General features: G+C 38.9%; 1 protein-coding gene across 1 annotated transcript in view; it reads left to right on the plus strand.

Moving 5' to 3' along the window:
• The first annotated feature begins 12,011 nt into the window (after nt 1-12,011).
• VPS13A (vacuolar protein sorting 13 homolog A) overlaps nt 12,012-24,133 on the plus strand; it is a 264,222-nt gene continuing 252,100 nt past the window's right edge. Inside the window, exon 1 of the mRNA XM_082401536.1 lies at nt 12,012-12,178. Within this exon, the coding sequence (XP_082257662.1) occupies nt 12,079-12,178 (100 nt within the window). The 5' untranslated portion in view covers nt 12,012-12,078. The remainder of the gene's footprint in view (nt 12,179-24,133) is intronic.

Here is a 24,133-nt window from a genome sequence, read left to right on the forward strand (position 1 = left end):
AAGCAACCTAAGTGTCCACTGACAGATGAATGGATAAAGAAGATGTGGCACATATATACAATGGAATACTACTCTGCCATAAAAAGAAACAAAACTGAGTTATTGGTAGTGAGGTGGATGGACCTAGAGTCTGTCATACAGAGTGAAGTAAGTCAGAAGAGAAAAAGAAATACCGTATGCTAACACATATATATGGAATCTAAAAAAAAAAAGGTTCTGAAGAACCTAGGGGCAGGACAGGAACAAAGATGCAGATGTAGAGAATGGACTTGAGGACACGGGGAGGGGGAAGGGTAAGCTGGGATGAAGTGAGAGAGTAACATGGACATATATACTCTACCAAATGTAAAATAGATAGCCAGTGGGAAGCAGCCGCATGAGCACAGGGAGATCAGCTCTGTGCTTTGTGACCACCTAGAGGGGTGGGATATGGAGGGTGAGAGGGAGACGCAAGAGGGAGGGGATATGGGGATATATGTATACATATAGCTGATTCACTTTGTTATACAGAAACTAACACAACATTGTAAAGCAATTATACTCCAATAAAGATGTTAAAAAATAAAAAATTTAAAAAATAAATAAATAAAAAGAAAATTTGTTTAAAATATTGAGTACTTCAATTTGAAGATTAATTTGGAAGGATTTTATGTCAAAAATTCCACTAGATGGTGCTCTTTTAACTTCCTTAAAGGAAAACTGACGAAGTTTGAATTTGTAGCTGATGCCTGACTCAGCTAATTTAATGGTAACAAAACCAAATTAGTGCATCTGACTCAGAATTCCCTTGGATATAAAAAGCACAGGAGGGCTTCCCTGGTGGCGCAGTGGTTGAGAATCTGCCTGCCAATGCAGGGGACACGGGTTCGAGCCCCGGTCTGGGAAGATACCACATGCCGCGGAGCAACTGGGCCCGTGAGCCACAACTACTGAGCCTGCGCGTCTGGAGCCTGTGCTCCGCAACAAGAGAGGCCGCGATAGTGAGAGGCCCGCGCACCGCGATGAAGAGTGGTCCCCACTTGCCACAACTAGAGAAAGCCCTCGCACAGAAACGAAGACCCAACACAGCCATAAATAAATAAATAAATCTATAAAAAAAAAAAAAAAAAAAAAAAAAGCACAGGATATAATCTAAGAACAGTATAATTGTGATAACTAATTGATGAAGACTACTTTCGTTAGCAGTGGAAAAATACCATGATTACTCTCAAGGAAGAGATTCTGGGAATATTATGTTGTGCTCTTTAGAAAAGAAGACTTTTTTTTTTCATCATTTATTTTATTTATTTATTTATTTATTTTTGGCTTCGTTGAGTCTTTGTTGCAGTGCGCGGGCTCCTCATTGTGGTGGCTTCTCTTGTTATGGAGCACAGGCTCTAGGCATGCGGGCTTCAGTAGTTGCGGCTCGTGGGCTCAGTAGTTGTGGCACACGGGCTCTAGAGCACAGGCTCCGTAGTTGTGGCGTATGGGCTTAATTACTCTGTGGCATGTGGGATCTTCCCGGACGAGGGCTCGAACCCGTGTCCCCTGCATTGGCAGGTGGATTCTTAACCATTGTGCCACCAGGGAAGCCCTAGAAAATAAGACTTTCTACAATGTGAACATTGGGAAATTTTAGACACTATCAGGTTTTACTTAATAAGTAATTGCTGAATTTATAAAATTTAATAAGTTTAATAAAAAACACACTACTGATATACATGAGGCTCAAATTTGCCAATAGCCTTTTTTAAATTAAAATCTATCCTCCATCTGTGACACTATGAGTGAATTATATATGTAATATAATATAACGCAAAAATGAATTGTATATATAGGAAGCACATACACTATCTCTACATGACACAGACAAGGTTACTTATTAAAATATTGGAGCATACTACAACTTCTATATCACATTCATGTGCGTGCATGTGTATGCAGACTGAGAGGCAAGGGAATTGTTTGCTCATAGCCCCACATACATGCCTATGCTGTTAGTAACAGCATATCTTATCAACATTGATAGAAGTACACAAACTTAGAAAACAGGTTTACATATAGTTTGTTAAATATCCATTTATAGGTTAACATATTTCCAGGCAAGTAGTTTTAAATAAAGAATGCCGAGACAAACTGTGATCAAAACAGCAAAAAATAGAATATGTGGAGGTGACTGGTTGGTTTATTTATGGATCAGTTAAGATTCTTACCAGGAATTATGTTACACTGTGATGATAAAAGCATATACTAGAACAGGAAGCATTCATATACTGCAAAAGTACAAAAATAATGTGGACATTTGTTGAGTTGATGAACCCTCATTAACAATGAATCTTTATTTTAATATTGAAGCTGTGTGTGTTTAAGTAGTTTTAAGTGTTGACATGAACTTAATTTTCTAAATAAAAGCATATTACTGGTAACATAAGGTTCGAGTGTGATAGTAACGCTTTTGTTATTAAAATCTATTCTATCAAAAAAACAAACAACCTAATCCAAAAATGAGCAGGACTTAAATAGACATTTCTCCAGAGAAGATATACAGATTGCCAACAAACACATGACAGGATGCTCAACATCACTAATCATTAGAGAAATGCAAATCAAAACCACAATGAGGTATCATCACCTCACACTGGTCAGAATGGCCATCATCAAAAAGTCTACGAACAATAAATGCTGGGGTGGGTATGGAGAAAAGGGAACCCTCTTGCACTGTTGGTGGGAATGTAAATTGATACAGCCACTATGGAGAACAGTATGGAGGTTCCTTTAAAAACTAAAAATAGAACTACCATACGACCCAGCAATCTCACTACTGGGCATACACCCTGAGAAAACCATAATTCAAAAAGAGTCATGTACCACAATGTTCATTGCAGCACTATTTACAATAGCCAGGACATGGAAGCAACCTAAGTGTCCACTGACAGATGAATGGATAAAGAAGATGTGGCACATATATACAATGGAATATTAGTCAGCCATAGAAAGAAACAAAATTGAGTTATTGGTAGTGAGGTGGATGGACCTAGAGTCTGTCATACAGAGTGAAGTAAGTCAGAAAGAGAAAAACAAATACCGTATACTAACATGTATATATGGAATCTAAAAAAAAAAAAAGGTTCTGATGAACCTAGGGGCAGGACAGGAATAAAAATGCAGATGTAGAGAATGGACTTGAGGACATGGGGAGGGGGAAGGGTAAGCTGGGATGAAGTGAGAGAGTAGCATGGACATATATACACTACCAAATGTAAAATAGATAGCCAGTGGTAAGCAGCTGCATAGCACAGGGAGATCAGCTCAGTGCTTTGTGACCACCTAGAGGGGTGGGATAGGGAGGGTGGGAGGGAGACGCAAGAGGGAGGGGATATAGGGATATATGTATATGTATAGCTGATTCACTTTGTTATAAAGCAGAAAGTAACACACCATTGTAAAGCAATTTTACTCCAATAAAGATGTTAAAAAAAAAATGACTTCAGTTAGATATCTCTTAATAGGTGAATCAAAAGACCTTGCAAGTACTCACCAATAGCTAAATTTCATTGAGTTTTCTCAGTTTTTATCTTTCTTAACATCTCTACAATTTTGATATTGTTGACCACCTCTTCTTGCTATAAATCCTTCTTGGATTTCTTTGTCATCCCACTCCAAGCACACTGGTTCCTGTCCTAGGCTTCCTACCTCATGTCCATTTGGCTCTTCCCTAAATGAGAACGTTTCCTCACTGTTCTTTTCTTGGCCTGCTTTTCTTTCTTTACATTCCTTTACTCCTGTGTCATCTTCACATTGAATGTAGATAATTGCTTCTGTGTAGGAAGCTCTTAAGTGTTCATCTTTTGTCCTGGACTCTCACTGGGGTTTCATTCCTTAATTTCTAACTATTTCCAGACAAATTACACTGTGTCCTGGATATTTCCCCCTAGATTTCAAATCTCATGGAATCAAGCGAAAACTGAACTCCTTATCATCTCCTATAAAAGCAATGCCTCATTTTTATATTTCAGCTATTATGAATTACAAAATCTTGGAATTATTTTATTTATCTTATCCACTATAGTTAGTTTCCAAGGCTCATAAATTCTCCGTTTCATCCATGCCTTTCTATTCGTTTAAATTGCCGTGACCTAGTTGAGATCCATAGTTGCCACCTGCTTTAATCTCAGCAATGACGTCCTGGTGCTCTCTAACTCTGGACTGTCCCACCCCACTCCATCCTGGTCAGTGCCTCCTATCTGTATGTTTCAGGTTATTTGCATTAACAGATAGGTTGGGTAGAGTAGGCAAGACAGAGTGACAGCGACTGGCCTTAGAACTGCACACTGAGGTGGCTTAGGCTCTGGGAAAGGGCTTCACAGAAGCGGCAACACACACAGGGTCACACAGCCTCCAATGCAGCCAATGGTTCACAAAGGGAGGATAGAGAATAGAAGCAGGAAATCGAGATGGTGGTCAATATTCAAAAGTCCAGAGAGGCAAAGAATTCATATCTGGGAGGTCTTTCCAATCCTGTCTAAGGCTCAGGAATGGAGATGCTGCACTGAACAAAGGAGGGGAGTGGTATCATGTGCTATCATGTGGCCCCTGTGCACAGGACCATTAAGAGCAGACCCCAGCACTTCATCTGAGAAGCCTGTCTTCTGCACCTTCATCTTGACCCACGTCGCACTTCACTGCCTGACCTGTTCTTGACTAACCTTGATCCTTGGACTCATTACATATTTATAGACTGACAGTTGCTGCCAGTCCTGACACTTAATCTGATCTCTGGCCCTGAGTCTGGCTTCTTCCCTCACCCACAGTTTGCATTTACTCCCTTTGATGATACTGCTTTCCTCTCTCAGCCAAACATCTCCCTGGGCACAGACTCAGCTGCAGGCCCTGACTCAGCTCTCCGCAGAAAGAGATATATACAGAACAGTTAATTAGATATAAGATTGTTAGGTAATGAAAGAGAGAAAAGAGAGCTCTAAAGTATTTCGGAGATAGTTATTCCAGGAAGTGGACATAACCCCAAGGATTGAGCGAGCAAAGGGACAGACGTGGAAACTTAAGAGGAGTCCTCGAGATGAAACACGGACCTCTGAGGAGGCTGTGTCTCCAAGTTGGGAGAAACATACTTAAGAGGAGGAACGATGAGGTTGTTTCTGATGTCTCTGAGATGGTGAGATGATACTGATTCTGCAAGTTGCGGAAAATGCAAGGCAGATTCAGGTGCTGCTGTTGGCTGAAGAAGGGTTGCTGGGGTAACAAAACAAAAGGAAGTAGCCGGGCAGTTTCATGGGGAGCAAGTCTCTTCTTCCCCTTCCAGCCCCTCTAGGGACCCCTTTTGGCAAAACCTAAATAGGAGCCAGCTGCCAGTGCCCAATGTGGTTTGCAATGTGCCCCAGCATCATAGAGCTGCAAATTGAAGGGTAGGTTTGGAGCTGATTGGCAATAATTCAATACCGGGCAGGTATGCCTTTTTTTCCTTCCACAAATATGTGAGTGTCTACCTTGTTCTAGGCACAGAGGATAGAACAATGAACAAAACAATAATAATATTTTCTCCTTGAGTAGCTTACATTATATTATATTACATTATATTATTACATTATAATGAGAAAAGATAGGTGGACAAAAAATAAGTTAAAACCATAGCATGTCAGGTGGTAAGTGCTCTGAGGAAAGGTAAAGCAGGGAAGGTGATAGGAGAGCTGAGGGGTGGGAAGGGCAGGTATCAAGGTTAACCAGGCTGTTCAAGGAAGGGCTGAGAAAATGACACAGAGTAAACAAAGATGGAGGGACTGAGTCACACAAATATGTGAGGAAAGAGCTTCTAAATAAGGGTAGGGTGGAGGGGAAGGCCGATTGTGTAGGGCCTTATCTGCCATCAGAAGGGGTGTGGCCATTACCATGGGGATATGGGCAGCATATTAGCAGCTTTGGAGCACAGAAGTTACATGATCTCATATGTTTTTGAAGGATCCTTCTGGGTGCTCTTTTGAAATTAGATTCTCCTCCCTGGATTCATCTTGGCCCAGCCATCAGGAACCTAATTCTGGGTCTAGAGTCTGGCCTTCCAAATGCATCCTTTTTGTCTCTCTGTACCTGCCTTTCATAGTACTGCAGCGGGCGCCCAGCCGAGGTTCAGCTGCTTCTTCTCCTGGGCCTGCAACTTCACTCCACAATCACGGTCTCTGTTTTTTGTACCCTCTGAATAGCCTCTCCTCCAGTTGGTCTCGGTATATTAACCTACTTCTCTGGTGGTATGCTCAGCCTTGTGAGAGCTGGGGGTGGCTTCTTATCCAACATTTGTTCATTCTTTCAACAAATATGTATTGAAAACCTACTATGTGACAAGTACTCGTGTACTGAGGATAAGACAGTGAACTAGATACATCAGTGCCCTGTTCTAGAGGTAGCAGTGATGGAGGAGACAAAAATTTTTAAAACCTGTAAAGAAGATAATTTCAGAGAGTGATAAATGACATGAAGATAACAAGTTGGCTATGACAGAGTATGACCGGCTGGCTACTGGAGACTGAAAGGTCAGGGAAGGCCTCTGATTAGGCCTTAGATATTTGAGCAGAAACCTGAATGATAAGCAGTCAGCCATGTGAAAATCTGGTGTCAGCAAACACTGATGGGCGTCAGCATTTGGGAGTCCTCTTAATCTGGGAAGTGGTCTGTCATTTGAGATATTTAGAGCCAGAGGAATGTGCTTGAAAATCCCTTATCGTACATCTCTCTCTCTCTCTCTTTCTCTCTAGTATTTTATTGGGACCACAGAGTAATTGATATTTTAATGCTTTCTGATAAGGCATCACATTCAGATACTTTTCCTTCTCAAATATATGAACTAAAATATTACCTGCCATATCAGTAAACAAAGGATGTTGCAGCCATTAAGCCATCACATTACAGCCACCCAGGTGGTGAGCCCTGAGGGAACTCAGGATGGAGACAAAGGGGCTGTCCCCTGCCAAGTCCATCTAGCAGTCAGCTGCTGCAGCTATCCCCTGACGGTGCACCCTGAGGAAACTCAGGGTGAGAAAACACAGGATACTGACCCCAGATAGCTGAGGTGCATATCAAAGGAATGATTTTAGTGAGCCCAGACTCTTGCATCTTCCCATACATAGAAAAGTGCTAAATTCCTTAACTTGAGATAGTTACTTTTCTTTTATTAACAGTAATCTTTTGATGTTCTGACTACTTGGTCTTTTGTTGCAAAAACTCCTATATATACTGGCTCTCCCCCTTGCCTCTTTGGAACAGTTTCTTAGTATTATCTGAGATGCTGTGTCCCAGGTCTTGAAGTCTTCAGAATGTCTGTCGAATTCTTAACTTTTAGGTTGTGCACTTTTTCTTCAGTCAACAAATATTTTACCAAGTATCCTGTGTAGGGATATTAAAGCACCATGTGGAATCTCTTAACTCAGGCTCATCTGATCCTCAGGTGTATCCCTTATTGGACCCCAAATTAGCAGAGCGTTTTAAAATATTGTTTCAAGATAGTTATATTGATACATTCATAGAAAGTTGCAAAAATATTTCAAGGGGTTCCCACATGCCATTCACCCAGTGCTCCCCAAAGGTAACATCCTGCAATACCAAAACCAGGAAATAAATATATGGGTACCATTCATGGTACCAGTGCTTATTCAGATTTCACCAGTTATATGTGCACTCATTTGTGTGTGTGTGTATAGTTTTATGCAATTGTATGTAATCACTACCACAATCAAGATGCAGAAGTGTTCCAAAAACATAAGGTCCTTTCCTTCTATCCATTTGTAGCCACACCTATCCCTCCACCCCATACCCAACCCTTGGCAACTTCTAATCTGTTCTCTATTTCTATAATTTTGTTATTTCAAGAATTTTTTATAAATGGAATCATAGTGTTCACTCAGCTTAATTCTCCTGAGATCCATCCAAGTTGTTGCATGTATCAATACTTTATTCCTTTCATTGCTGAGTAGTATTTTCCATGGCATGGGTGTACAACATAGTTTGTTTAACCATTCATCTGTAGGAAAACATTTGGGTTGTTTCCAGTTTTTGACCATCATGAATAAAGCTGCTATGAACATTCATGTACGAGTTTTTGTGTGAACATATATTTCCCTTTCTCTGGGATAAATGTCCAGGAGCATAATTGCTAGTTCAGATGGTAGGTGCATATTTATTTTATTATTATTTTTTAGAAACTGCTAAACTGTTTTCCAGAGTGACTATGCCATCTCACTTTCCCACCACTGATGCATAAATGATCCAGTTTCTCCACATCCTCACTAACATTTTGAGTCATCACTTATTCTTTTTATAGCCATTCTGATAGGTATGTAGTGGTAGATCATTTTTGGTTTTACCCATTTCCCCGATGGCTAATGATGTTGAGCATATTTTCATGTGCTTATCTGCCACCTGTATATCCTTTTCAGGAAATGTCTGTTCATGTCTTTTGGCTGACTTTTGAGAATTCACATATGTTTGTATATCAATTCTCCACCAAGATTGGGACCTTGCTTACAAACTTCAGTTGGCTGTAATTCTAGGAAGAGCAATTCATCCATGTGCATATGCAGTTTCCCGAAGCATCACAAAAGAATATCCACTATAATGACATTTCCAGTACACCCCTCTTCACCAGTTTAGAAGAATAAATTAAATTTACATCTTCCTTTTTTTTAATGTTCCAAGTATACAGCATATAGTTGAATGTAATGAAACTCAGTCTCCTTGGTTCAAAATCTCCAAAGCTGATTTGTTTTAGACTAAAAGCATTTCCATCAGTATGAGTAAGAGAAGTGTTATTATACTTGGTTCGTAGTTATCTTCTTACTTTATTTAGACAGATTTCTTATTTAGGGAAAAAGATACATGCTCACTGTAAAAAAAATTTTTTTAAGCTTGAAAGAACAGAGAAAATACATATTATCCAAAGTCTCATTGTCTAGGTAGAGATAATCACCGTTAACATTTGGTGAGCATACATCTAGATTTCTTTCTGTATATATATTCTCTGCATACTTAAAACACATCCACAATTTATATAATTGATATATTATTCTGCACCTTGTTTCTCATAAGTGTATATCACTGACTTCTTTCCATATTAGTATAGGTCTTCATCATTTTTAAAACTTGTATAGTAACTCATTGTGTGTGTGTTTACTTAACCATGTTCCCTATAACAGACATATAGATTGTTTCTAATTTTTTGCTATTATAAGCAATGCTTTAATGAATGTGCTTGTGGGATAGCTTGTTGAGTATTTATAATTATTTTCTTAGAGTAAATCTCAAGAAGTGGGATTGCTGAGCTAAGTCATATGCACATGTATGTGTACATATATATATGTCAGTTTGTATACGTTTACAAACTGCCTTTTAGAAAGATTGTTGATTTAAATTTTCACATACACTACCTGGGTAAGGTTCTTGTAAATTTCTCAATCTTTTCCTTGTGTCTCCCTTCTAACAAATTTCTCTCTTTTATTTTTTTCTTAAGGATTGGAACACATATATCCAAATAACTTTTGATCGTTTATAATTTTTAAACTGTTAACTGAGATAGGAGTGCAGGGCTTTATGAGGCTAGGTCAGGAAAAGTCCTGTAGAATGGCCATCTTCTAGACCTTTCCTCCAAGAAACCTTTCAGGAACGTGGTGTACTTCAATGGCTTTGTTATCTGAACATCTAGCTTAGTTCCACAATACTGACCTCACATGGGGAATGATAAGGTCAAGCAGCATGGCAATGACATTTACTTGTGGACAGAGGAATTACAATTAGGAGGAAAAAAAGATGTCCAAGATTACTACCAGTATACCCAAACTTCAAAGATAGAAAGCTGTAGCATGTAGACTAAACACAATATAGCAAGCCCTACTTACAAAGTTAGAGATTTATTGCACGGTTGGATGATATTGCAGTTTGGGGTCACTCAAACGCTTTTTTTTTTTTTTTTCGTTTGATCAAACAATGAAGTATAGCATTTTTATTAGTATCTGGAGGAAAAAAAACCTTCCACTGGCACATTCCCAAATTTGAAACTTCAACATCTTGGTAGTCCTTGGGCTTATTTTTCAAGGTTCAACAGATAATTGGTTTAATGGTTTAATAAGTATACCTATCTTTTATATGATGATATTAATATTCTTTTGCTTACAAACTTCCTCAGACGGATTAAGCAACAGGAGGACTGTACCTTTTAGTAATTAGGAAACGTGTTCATGATACAGCCCCTAACACTAGATAAGAATTCAGTTACAACATGTGTCTTCTTTTTTATTTCCAACAGTTTCTCAGAATTTTTCTCATTGTTCTCTTTAGCAAATAAAAGCTGATACTTCTGAAATTTCAGCAGCACACTCTCCCTCACCCAATTCCACAGTATTTTCATGGATTGTAGAAAACTAGTGTGAAGTGTTTGCAAGATACTTAAAGCATATTTTTGGAGTGAGTTCTAGAAGTTCCTGTACTTTAAACTTATGGTGCTAGATATAACAGTGGAATTTTCTAGCTACTGCATACCTGGCTTCTTATTAATAATAGCACAGTAGCAAAATACCTGATTATAGAAAGCTTTTCCTTTTTCTAGGCATTTTGGCTTCTATTAATTTCTCTGTTCAGGTGTTCTGAGGTGGATTTCCAATGTCATTAGCCAAATGAAAGAGGAGCAGGTGGGATGGTGGAGTGGAGTCAGCCAGAAGTAACGGGTTCCATCTGTTTCTGCAGAAAATTAGTTGTGTCACCTTGGACGAATCTCTAGCATTGCAGCTTCATGATCTTAAAGACCGAGAGATTGAATTGTGACATAATAAAGGCCCTTCAAATATGAGATTATATAAAAATAATTCATAAACTCATGTAAATATAAGATTTTACACTGTATTTGCCAGGCATTCTACTTGCAAAGGAAAACCTTTAAACCTTAAAAAATCTGGATGACTATACACAAAATGCGCTAAAATGATACAAGAGTTAATAGAACTACACCCCTACATCTTAAATCCTTAAGAGGGTTATTAATTATAGTTCTCCAAACTTCACATCCAGCGTCTCTGTGACCTCAGGCCTTTGGCCCTATTTCTATATAAGACCAAACGCGGGGGTGGGAGTGGGTCTGAAAGCGCTCTAATTTTTGTTTAAGGTTAGCCATTCTGTGTAAGCTCAGGGGTATCTAAGTATTTTTTAGAAGGCGCTCCGCAGCTTCCGGACCAGTTGACTCTCTAAAGGATGAAAGGCGGCTCCGTCTACATAACTTGACCAAAAAAGAGCGTGATCTCAGATGCAGGGAAGGGGGCGTGGAATTACAACCCAGAGTTTACTCTTTACTCCCCTCCCTGGATTTGCAGCCCGGGAAGTTAAGACACCAACGGCGCGTCCTCGCCAAGCGCTCGGAGGACCGGGCGGGGCAGTTACAGGCACCGGGACACTCGGGGGGGTCGGACCCAGGAAGCCAGCAACGCCCGGGCTCTGCCTGTACCTGCGAACCTGTAATAATAAGTGGGTGCTCCCTGGGACCCCCTCGTGACGCCTCCAGCCTAACAGGGAAAAGTCTAGAATCGGACGCCTGCTTTACTTAGGTTTAGGACCTTACTCCCACCCCCCACCCCCGCGTGGGGGCGTGTCTCCTCGGTTAGGGGCGGGGCGTTCCTGGCCCGGAGTAACCGCTGCGACCCCTGGCGCCCAGTCCTCGTCTCCACTCCCGGCTCCGGACTGCCGGTGGGGGCGGGGTAGTAAAACGCCTGGCAACTCCAGGTACCCGTCCCGTTGCCAGGCGATGGGGGGAGGAGGAGGGGCTGAGGAGAAAGAGGAGCGGCGCTCGGCCCGACAGGGGCTCGCGTAGGAGAGGCGGCCGCGCAGCCGCCCTACCACTCTTCGGGGCCTGGCGCTCCGACCCAACCCTGGAGCCTGAGCTGCGCATGCGTCGCGCGAGCGGCCGCCTCCGCCTCTAGTAGGGTTCGCGGCGGCGCTGAGCGTCAGACTCCGCGGTCGGAGCCGCCCAGGAGCCGGGGAACCGAGCGGTCTCGTCAGAAGGGCGCGGGAGGGCAGGCGCAGGAAGAAGGAGCGCCGCGTCCACCGCGGCTGAGAAAAATGGTGTTCGAGTCGGTGGTCGTGGACGTGTTGAACCGGTTCTTGGGGGACTATGTGGTGAACTTGGACAAGTCCCAGCTCAATCTGGGCATCTGGGCAGGTAACGAGACCGCCGCTGCCTCTCCATCTCGCCTCCCTCCCGGGATTCCGTTGCCGGAGCCCGGCCCTGCCTTCGTAGGGCCTCGGGCCCCTCGCTGCCACCTGCCGCCGCCCTCGTTGGGGTCAGATTACATAGAACCGGGCGGCAGTTGCTGGGCCTCCGCCGGCAAGTTATTTTTTTGGCCGGAGGGGAGTGGGGTCTCGGGTGCGGGATGAAAAGGGCCCCCTTTTCCCGCTGAGGGGACCCGCAGTGGACTCCAGGGGTCTGGAGTTCACATTCCACAGAGGCGCCCTTTTCTGCCTCTCGCGGTCCGGTTTCAGCTGTGCTGGGCGAGGGGCGGCCACGAGACACACCTGGACTTGGTCTGGTCCCTGTCATTTTTCCCCCCTTGGGTTGCGACGGAGGCCCCGGGCAGCCCACGGAGTGTCGCACGCCGCCTCGCACGTGAAAGCAAGGCGCTGTGACCGAAGACGCCCTCTTCCTTCCTCGCCCAGTCTCCGGGTACCGCTAAACCGTGCTGGTTTCTCGGCTCCCCTTTCCGGCCTCACCACCTGGAGTCCCGGTGGCTCGCCTGGGTTCGGCTGATAACACAGAGCGAAAACTCCTGGGAAGAATTACTCGAACGGTTGGTTGTGTGTTTTCAATTCACGACCTGGCCCAGCAGGGTGTCACGCTTGTTAAGGCTTTGGGGTTTTGTGGATCACAGTGAGTTACTGAATTTTTTAAGAAACTAGGTGCGCTGTGCAGCATCTCAGACCTACAAAAGACGGGAATGAACCTGTCCTTAGGTTGCTGAGATGGTGAAGGACCGACGCTTTACTTTGTGTCCGTTTATTCTGGTGCGCTTCCTTATTTGGAGTTTCATTTTTAGTGCTTCCACTGTTTTTGTATTATACCTTTATCTATTTTAAATACCCATTAGAAATTAGATTACTTTTCTTTATGAAATGCGTCTCCCAGGCCAAAGCTAGAGTTAATTTTTGTGTGTGAGTAGTATATTGTTTCTTTTTTTTTTTTAATTTTACTGTTCTTGAATATGCCCCTGCAGCCTTCTTCTAAAGTACTTATATATCTTAATATTTCTCCTTTATGAAATAGTGTAAGTAGATAATTTAGTTTGATAAAGAAAACCTCTTGTTACTACCGTTGGCATCTAGTACCTTGATAGAGAGTGGGACTACAAGAGCTAAGGACATAAATGCTAGCTCATCACTCTGACTAGTACCAGAAATTTGCAGATAGTTTAATCTGTGTTGCTTCTCATTTGCAAAATAAAAATGATAAAACTGGTCTCCACCTACCTCATTAGGAAGCCTTGAGAACATTGTGTGGTGCTTTGACCTATAGTGGAAAATGGCTTCTACATTCAAGGTGGAGGTTTGTGTGGAGTGTGATTTATCAACGGATTTGTTCATTTAAAATTTGCATACACTATATTCATTCTTGTGATGTACAGTTCTGTCAGTCTTGACAAATGCAGGGAAGCAGGTATCCACCACCACAATCTTGATACGGCAAAATTACACGAAGATCTCAAAATTTCCTCTGCTGCCCCTTTGTAGTCTCCCACCCAACCCCCATCCCTTCTCCTGGCAACCCCTGATCTGTTTCCATCCCTACAGTTTTGCCGTTTCTAGAGTGCCATATAAATGGAATTATGTGGTATGTAGCTTTTGGGGTCTGATTTCTTAATTTCACTCCTTTCACTTATACAAATGAATTTGAGAGGCATCCATGTGTTGCATGCATCAGTATTTCATTCCTATATTTTTGAGTAATATTTTATTGTATCCATGTCCTGTAAATGTTTATCCGTTCACCAGTTCAGGGACATTTCAGTTGTTGGTGATTATGAATAGAGCTACTATAAACATTCATGTATACGTTTTTGTGTGGACATAAATTTTTATTTCTTTTTGGGATTTCGAGGTTCCATGGTAAGGGAATACTTAATTTATATGAAACTGTGGAACTGCTTTTCAAGTGGCTATACCATTTTGCTATCTCACTAGCATTGTATGGGTGTTTAGTTGCTCTACACTCTCACTAGCACTTAGTATTGTCATTTAAAACACTTTTTTTTAGCTTTTCTAATAGGTAAATAGTGGTAAAGCATTGTGGTTTTAATTTGTATTTCCTTAGTGATTAAGGGTGTTGAGCATCTTTTCATGTTATTCCTTGCTGTTTGTATATTTCTGTTGGTGAAATGTCTGTTCAAATCTTACTCATTTTAAATTGGATTATTTTTCTGTTGAGATTTAATTCACATACCATTAAATTCACCCTTTTAAAATGTACAATTCAGTGTTTTAGTATAGCCACAAAATAGTGCAACTGTCACCACTATCTAATTCCGGAACATTTTCAACACTCCAAAAATAAATCTCATACCTATAAACAGTCAATACAGATTTATTCCCCCCCCCCTTCCTCTGGCAACCACTAATCTACTTTCTGCCTTCTGTGGATTTGCCAATTCTGGATATTTCATTTAAATGGAATCACAGGGGCTTCCCTGGTGGCGCAGTGGTTAAGAATCCGCTTGCCAGTGCAGGGGACACGGGTTCGATCCCTGGTCTGGGAGGATCCCACACGCCACGGAGCAGTTAAGCCCGTGTGCCACAACTACTGAGCCTGCACTCTAGAGCTTGCGAGCCACAACTACTGAAGCCCACGCGCCTAGAGCCTGTGCTTTGCAGCAAGAGAAGCCACTGCAATGACAAGTCCACGCACCACAACGAAGAGTAGCCCCTGCTTCCCGCGAGTAGAGAAAGCCCACGCACAGCAACAAAGACCCAACGCAGCCAAAAATAAATAAATAAAATAAAAAAATAAGTAAGTGGAATCACAATATACATGGCCTCTTTTTCTGGCTTCCTTCCCTTAATCTTATATTTTCAAGGTTCGTTTATATTGTAGCGTGTATCAGTATTTCATTCTTTTTTATGACTAATATTCCATTATATGGATATAACTCATTTTGTTTATCCATTCATCAGTTGATGGACATTTATTATTTTTCCTTTTATGAGTAATGCTGCTGTGAACATTCATGTACAAGTTTTTCGTGACCATATATTTTAAATGCTCTTGGATGTATACCTAGAAGTGGAATTTCTGAGTCATATGGTAACTTTTTTAGACTTTTTAAGGAACTTCCAAACTCTGTTCCAAAGTGTTTTCTTATTGTTGAGTATTGAAAGTTCTTTAAATATTATGGATACAAGTCCTTTGTAAGATAACGTGATTTAAAAATACTTTCTCCCAGTCTTTTCCAGGTCTGTCTTTTGCAAAATAAAAGTTTAAAATTTTGATCAATTCCAGTTTATCAAAAAATTTTTATGTCATGTTTTCTTAAAAATTAATTATTTATTTATTTTTGGCTGTGTTGGGTCTTCATTGCAGTGCATGGGCTTCTCGTCGCGGTGGCTTCTCTTGTTATGGAGCACTGGCTCTAGGCGCGTGGGCTTCAGTAGTTGTGGCTCGAAGGCTGTAGAGCACAGGCTCAGCAGTTGTGGCACATGGGCTTAGTTGCTCCACAGCATGTGGGATCTTCCCAGACCAGGGCTCGAACCTGTGTCCTCTACATTGGCAGGCAGATTCTTAACCACTGCACCACCAGAGAAGTCCCAATGTCATGCTTTTTATGAGTCAGTTGTGTCTGTGAAATCTTTTCCTAACCCAAAGTCACAAAGATTTTCTCTTATGTTTTATTCCAGAAGTTTTATAATTTTATATTTTACCTTTTTGTAAATGTAAAATTTCTGATCCTTTTTTGTATAAAGTGCAGTATAGGTTGAAGGTTGGGGTTCCTTTGTTTGCATGTCGATACAAATGTCCAATTTTTCTAGCACGAGTTGCTTAAAAGAATATCCTTTCTCCATCGAATTATCTTTGAACGTTTGTAAAAAAATCAATAGACTTTATATTTTGTGGGTTTATTTTTGAATTGTATCTGTTTCAATGATCTGTGTGTCCATCTGTTCACCTATACCATGCTTATCTTGATAACTGTCACTTTATAGTGTCTTGAACTCAGGTAGTGTGATCCCTCTAATTTTGGTGTTCACCACATTTTAAAAATAATGTGTCAGTGTTTTATGTATCAAAGTTGGTTACATTTTGTTAAATGAAGCTTTGAATAATAGCTAGAATTTAAAAAAATTCTTGGAGAATTTAAAAAGCAATAGTTTTTTGATAAACTTAGAGGATTAAAAAATTCTTTGAAAATTTCAATAATAGAAGCTAGATGCTACATAGGAAAAATGTTAAGATGATGGGCTTAATATTTTATGGTCTAATATCAGAAGGCTCTATTAGTTTTAAATGTATGGTTTTGCTAGGTTTCTGTGTAATAATCCAGCCAATTTCACTATTGGCATATGAATAGTATGAATTAGTATACAGGAGTTAAATGGATGGTTTCATATCTAATAATGGAAAATTTGTTTCAGAGATGGCTCTTTGGAAATTAGAATTCATTTTTCCATAGAAACATTGTTATATATGAATGGAGTTTACAAAAACTAATTATAATGCAGCAGAACAGTGCTACTATACTGGGTCCTGTACAGTATGTAGATTGAGTGCCAGAAGCATCTATTTGTGGAAGGAGAAAGACGAATTGAGTTTTTTCTCAAACTCTTGGCAAATTCTGATGTTGGTAAAGTATACTTTTTATACAGTGTTATTTACACCCTTCCACCCTTCCTATGTATCATCTATTTAGGGAGGTGGTAGTATTGATACTTCATAGACTTCATCTGAAGTTCGCCTCCCTACTTTGCTAAACCATCTAGCATTTAATATTTCCTTCAAGAGCTAGGCTGCATCAGAATCAGTCATACATGCTTGTTAGAAATACAGATTTTTTTGGAACCACTTCCCAGATATTATAATTCATTTATCTAGAATAGGACACCAAAAAAGTTTTTTTTTAAAACAAATGACCCAGGGGATTGTGATGTACAACTGGGTGCATTTGAAGAGCACTTTCAGGGCAAAAATACTAGAAATTCAGGGGCAGAAGTAATAGTAAGTGTGGCTTGTATGATAGAATTATCATTTGTAACATAGAGCGTACCTCTTAATGTTATAGTTTTCCTTCTCACTTTCTCTTTGTTTGCTCCAGAATTAACAGTACTTGGGCAAATTAAACAATTTTGTTATGTCTGACATCTTTATGTAACATTAGAAACTCAGATTTCTTCTTCTTTTTCTTAAACTAACTTGCATATTCTGTTTTTGAAATGTTAATCTCTCAGTTTTCTCTTTATATATAGTCTTATATTCAGTGGCCTCTTAATGCATACCCCCAGTATAACAGTAACTCTATAGGAAGATGAAGATTCAGCCAGGGCACAGTTCCTGATTTTAAGAAGTCATTCTTCTGTGATAGGAATATACTGGGAAACCAAACAAATGATTGTCTAGTGGAATTACCAATTAAATATTGGTTTTTCTTTTATGTTCTTGTTACCGAACCAAATTTCCATCTGCTTGCTGGCATACAGTAAAGTCAATCTACTGACACCGGATTGTGGTAAAAGAAAGTGCAGCATTTATTGCAGGGCACCAAGCAAGGAGTCCAGGACGGCTAATGCTTAAAAGACATGAACTCTCCAAAGGCTTTCAGGGAAAGGTTTATAAAGACAGGGTGAGGGAGGGATTTGTGGGGTATGTGAACAGCTCGTGGACATTCTTCTGATTGGTTGGTGGTGAGGTTATTGAGAGTCAGCATCATCAACCTGGAGGTTCCAACCAGTCTGGGGTCTCTGTGATTGTGGGCAGCATACAGTTAACTTCTTCCACCTGGTGGGGGTTTCTGTATCTGCAAAACAGCTCAAAGGACATGACTCAGAATATTATCTATAGCCCTTGAGGAGGAACTAAAAGTCCTTGACTCTGTTAATGGCTAACTATTATTATTTTGTCTTGCTTGACTGTTTTCCTTTCTTTCTGCATTTTCTCACTTCTCTGATTAAATTTATTCTTTGACTAAAGTTTTTCTACAGACAAAAGGCAGGCGGAGGACATGGGTGGGTGTCTATCCTGGGAAGGCCTCATAGGGTCCTGCTTGGTTACATTCTAAGATACTTTCATAAAACTTTAGAGTTGAAAGGGAACATTTTATTATGACAAGTAGTCAAACATACATCAGTGTTACAAGATTTTACAGTCTATATCCATATACCCACAATCTAGATTCTACCATTAATTGGATATTAACAGTTTTATTGAGGTATAATTGACATATAGTAAAATGCACATATTTAAAGTCTACAATTTGATAAATCTTAACATATGTGTTCACCTAGGAAATCATCATCATGATCAAGCTAATGAACATATCCATCATGCCCAAAAGTTTGCTTGCCCACACCCCCAGAGACATCCATTATTACTACTTTTTCTACCGTACATACCTCTATTTCTGGTATGCTGAGAGGTTCTGTTCAAGAATGTGTGTTGGATTTTGTAAAGTGATTTTTCTGCATCTACTGATATGATCATAGGATTTTTCTATGAGCCATAGGATTGCATTGATTTTTGAATGTGAAACAAGGCTTTAATGCCTGGAATTAATCCCACTTCACCATAGTCTTATTATTTTTATACATTTTTGGATTCAATTTTCTGATATTTTATTGAGAATTTTTGCATCTGTGTTCATGAAAGGTATTGGTCAATAGTTTTTCTTTCTTGTAATATTTTCATCTGGTTTTGGTATCAGGGTAATACTGACCTCATAGATGAGTTAGAAATGTTCATATGTTATCTGGAAGAGATTGTAAGGAATTAGTGTCATTTTTTCCTTAAATATTTGGTAGAACATTAGTGAAACCATCTGGGCATTATGCTTTCAGTTTTGAAAGATTATTATTGATTCAGTTTCTTTTATAGATATAGGCCTATTTAGATGATTTTCTCTTGTATGTGTTTTTGTAGAGTGTATTTTTCAAGGAATTGGTACATTTCATCTAAGTTATAACATTTGTGGGTGTGTTTATAATATTTCTTTAGTAACCTTTTAATGTCCGTGGGATAAGTAGTGATGGCCCTTCCTTTCATTTCTGATATTAGTAATTTATGTCTTTTCTCTTTCTTCTTAGTTAACATGGCTAGAGAGTTACCAGTTTTATTGATCTTTTCAAAGAACCAGCTTTTGGTTTCATTGAAATGTCTATTGATTTTCTGTAGTGAACTACATTGACTTCTGCTCTAATTCTTATGATTTCTTTTCTTCTTACTTAGGATTTACTTTGCTCTTCTTTTTCTAGTTTCCTAAGGTGGAAGCTTAGATTATTGGTTTTAGATCTTTCTCCTTTTCTAGTATATGCATTCGATGGTATAAATTTCCGTCTAAGCCCTGCTTTTGCTGCAGGTCACAAATTTTGATAAGTCATATTTTCATTTGACTCAAAATATTTTATGAATTTCTTTTGAGTCTGCTTCTTTTACTTACGTGTTATTTAAAGCTAGTGTTTATTTAATCTTCAGATATTTGGGGATTTTCCATCTTCCAGAAATCATTACGATTTCTAGTTTAATTCCATTGTGTTCTGAAAGCAAACTTTGTATGACTTCTGTTCCTTTAAATTTGTTAAGGTATGTTTTATGGCCCAGAGTATGACTTATCTTGGTGAATGTTCTGTGTGAGCTTGAGAAGAATATGTAATCTGCTGCTGTTGGATGAAATGTTCTATAAATTTGTTATATCCCTTTATTTTTAATTTGTCTGTGTCTTTATATTTAGCATTGGTTTCTTGTCTTGCCATTTGTGACAACATGGTTGGACCTTGAGAGTATTTTGTTAACTGAAATAAGTCAGATGGAGACAGACAAATGCTATATTTCACTCATAAGTGGAGTAAAAAAAACAAACAGGGACTTCCCTCACGGTCCAGTGGTTAGGACTGCTGCAGGGGGCATGGGTTCAATCCCTTGTCAGGGAACTAAGATCCCGCATGCTGTGTGGTGTGGCCAAAAAATTAAAAACAAACAAACAAAAACAAAACCAAAGTAAATGAAGAAACCAAACCAATCAAAAAACAAATATGTAGATACAGAGAATAGAGTAGTGGTTACCAGAGGGATAGGGGTTGGGGGGAGGACAAAATGGGTAGATGGGATCTACTGTATGGTGATGACTGGAAACTAAATTTTTGGTGGTGAGCAAGCTGTCTTGTATACAAAAGTGGAAAAATAATTTGTACACATGAAACTTATATAATGTTACAAACCAATGTTACCTCAATAAAAAATAATTTAAAAATAATTTAAAAATAAAGTGGGTTTCTTGTAGACACCTTGTAGTTGGGTTTGTTTTTTTATCCATTCTATCATGTCTCTTTTAATTAGTATGTTCAGACCATTCACATTTAATTTAAAATGATTATTGATATAGTCGGGTTAATGGATTTATATTTATAATAGTTGTAACTCTTTTTGTTGCATGTCTGTCTTTGCTTTTTAAAATCTCCCCCTCGTTTTCTGCCTTTCTCTGGTTTTAATTGAGCATGTTATATGACTTAATTTTTTTCTTCTCTCCTAGCATATTAATTATACTTCTTTAGTGTTTTTTTCTTGTTGTTGTTGCCTTAAAATTGCAGTATACATTTAAAATTTAGAACTAATCCAGGTCCACTTTCAAATAATACTGTCCTGCTTCAGGGACAGTGGAGGTATCTTATAACAGTATTCCATTCCATTTCTTCTGCTCCTTCATGACATTGTTATTATTCATTTCACTTATCCATAAACTGTACTCAATGTACTGTTGCTATTATTATTTAGAACAATTTTCCATTAGACCTTTAAGAATAAGGAAAATAAAAGGCTTAATTTTACCTTAATTTATTCCTTCTCTAATGCTTTTGTAGGTCTGAGTTTCTGCCCTCTATCATTTCCCTTCTCTGTGAAAACTTTTAACATTTCTTGCAAGGGAGGTCCACTGGCAACAAATTCTATCAGTTTTTGTTTGAGATAGACTGATTTCTCCTTCACCCCCATCCCCATTACAGATTGTGGTTAAATACATACAATATGAAATTTATCGTAACCATTTTTAAGTGTACAGTGGCATTAGGTATATTCTCATTGTTGTGTAACCATCACCACATCCATCTCCGGAACTCTTTTTGTCTTGCAAAACTGTGATACTGTACCCATTAAGCAGTAACTACACATTTTCCCTCCCCTCTGCCTTTGGCAACCACCATTCTATTTTGTGCCTCTATGAATTTGACTATTCTGTGTACCCCGTGTAAGTGATATCATGCAATATTTGTTCTTTTGTGTCTGACATATTTCACTTAGCCTAATGTCTTCAAGGTTAATCTGTTATAGCTTATGTCAGAATTTCATTTTTAAGTGTGAATTATGTCCCATTGTATGTATATACCACATTTTGTTTCTCCATTCATCTGTCGGTGGACACAGTGGTTGTTTCCACATTTTAGCTATTGTGAATAATGCTGCTACAAACATGAGTGTACAAATGTCTCTTTGAGTCCCTGCTTTCAAATATTTTTGGTATATACCCACAAGTGAAATAGCTGGGTCATATGGTAATTAATTTTTTCAGGGACCACGATACTACTTTCCATAGCAGTCACACTGTTTTACATTCCCACCAGTGGTGCACAAGGGTTCCAGTTTCTCCACATCCTCAGCGAGTCATTACTTTGTTTTGTTGATAGTAGCCATCCTAATAGATGTGAGGAGCCATCTCATTGTCATTTTGATTTGCACTTCCATATTGATTAGTGATTTTGAACATCTTTTCTTGTGCTTATTAGCCATTTGTATATCTTCTTTAGAAAAATACGTGTTCAAGATCTTTGGCCATTCTTTAATTGGGTTGTTTGGTTTTTTGTTGTTGAGTTGTAGGAGCTCTTTATATATTCTGAATTAGATGTGTGACTTGTAGATATTTCCCCTGTTCCATGTGTTGCCTTTTCAATGTTGATAGTGTCCTATGATGCACAAAAGTTTTTAATTTTGATGAAGTCCAAATCTTCTATTTTTTGTTGTTGTTGCTTTTGGTGTCATGTCCAAGAAATCATTGCCAAATCGAGGTCATGCAACTTTTCACCTATGCTTTCTTTTAAGAATTTTATAGTTTTAGGTCTGACATTTAAGTCTTTGATCCATTTTGAGTTAATGTTTGGATATAGTGTTGAAAAGACAAATTCCAAATTGAATGATCTCAGTAGCCTTGTCAATAATCATTTAACTATACATGTGAGGGTTTATTTCTGGGCTTTCTATTCGATTGGTCTAAGTTTTGTGTTCCAGCACCACGCTGGGTTTTGTTTCGTTTTTACTGAAATAGAGTTGATTTACAATATTGTGTGAGTTTCAGGTGTACAGCATAGTGAGTCATTTTTGCAGATTATATTCTGTTATAGGTTATTACAAGATAGTGGGTATAATTCCCTGTGCTATATAGTAAATCCTTGTTTCTTATCTATTTTGTATATAGCAGTTTGTATATCTTCATCCCATACCCGTAAATTGTCCCTCCTTCTGTCCCTCTCCCCTTTGGTAACCACAAGTTTGTTTTCTATGTCTGTGAACCTGTTTTGTATATACATTCATTTGTATTATTTTTTGGATTCCATATATAAGTGATATAGTATCATGTTTGTCTTTCTCTGACTTTTTTCACTAAGCGTAGTATTCTCTAGGTCCATCCTTGTTGCTGCAGATGGCCGTATTTCATTCTTTTTTATGGCTGAGTAATATTCCATTGTGTGTGTGTGTATGTATGTGTGTGTGTCACATCTTAATCCAGTCATCTATTGATGGGCATTTGGGTTGCTTCCGTGTCTTGGCTGTTGTAAATAGTGCTACTATGAACGTTGGGGTGCATGTATCTTTTTTGAATTAGTGTTTTCTTTTTTTCTGGCTATATACACAAGAGTGGAATTGCTGGATCATATGCTAGTTCTATTTTTAGTTTTTTAAGGGCCCTCCATACTGCTTTCCATTGTGACTGCACCAATTACATTCCCACCAACAGTGTATGAGGGTTCCCTTTTCTCCATACCCTCTCCAACATTGTTGTTTGTAGACTTTTGATGATAACCATTCTGACAGGTGTGAAGTGATATCTCTTTGTGGTTTTGATTTGCATTTCTCTAATAATTAGCAATATTGAGAATCTTTTCATGTGCCTATTAGCCGTCCATATGTTGTCTTTGGGAAAGTGTCTATTCAAGTCTTCCACCCATTTTTTTTTATTGGATTGTTTGTTTTTTTGATATTGAGTTGTATGAGCTGTTTGCATATTTTGGATATTAACCCCTTGTCAGTCACGTCATTTGCAAATATATTCTCCCATTCCATATGTTGTCTTTTTAGCAAGCACCATGTTGTTTTGATCACTGTGCTTTTGTTAGTACATTTTGAAATCAGGAAATGTGAGACTGCCAAGTTTCTTTTGAAGGTTGTTTTGACTGTTTGTGGGTCCTTTGAGATGCCGTATGAATTTAAAGATGAATTTTTCTATTTCTGCAAAAAACATTGGGATTTTAATGTGGATTACATTGAATCTGTAGGTTGCTTTGGGTAGTACTGATATCTTAACAATATTGTCTTCCAGTCTGTGAACATGGAACGTCTTTCCATTTATACGTGTTTTTACTTTATTTCAACAATGTTTTATAGGTTTTGGGGTATAAATCATTCTCCCCTCCCACCCCCTCCCCCCCATTAAGTTTATTACTAAACATTTTATTATTTTTGACGCTATTGTAAATGGAATTTTTTTCTTAATTTCCATCTTGAATTGTTCATTGTTAGTGTATAGAAACAACTGATTTTTGTGTTTTGATTGTGTACCCAGCAACATGCTGAATACATTTATTCTAGCAGTTTTTTTGTGTGGAATATTTAAGTTTTTCTTCATATAAGATCATGCTGTCTGTCAACAGAGAGAATTTTACTTCT

The sequence above is a fragment of the Balaenoptera borealis genome (assembly GCF_965194805.1).
Source record: "Balaenoptera borealis genome assembly, chromosome: 8".
Lineage (NCBI taxonomy): Eukaryota > Metazoa > Chordata > Mammalia > Artiodactyla > Balaenopteridae > Balaenoptera > Balaenoptera borealis.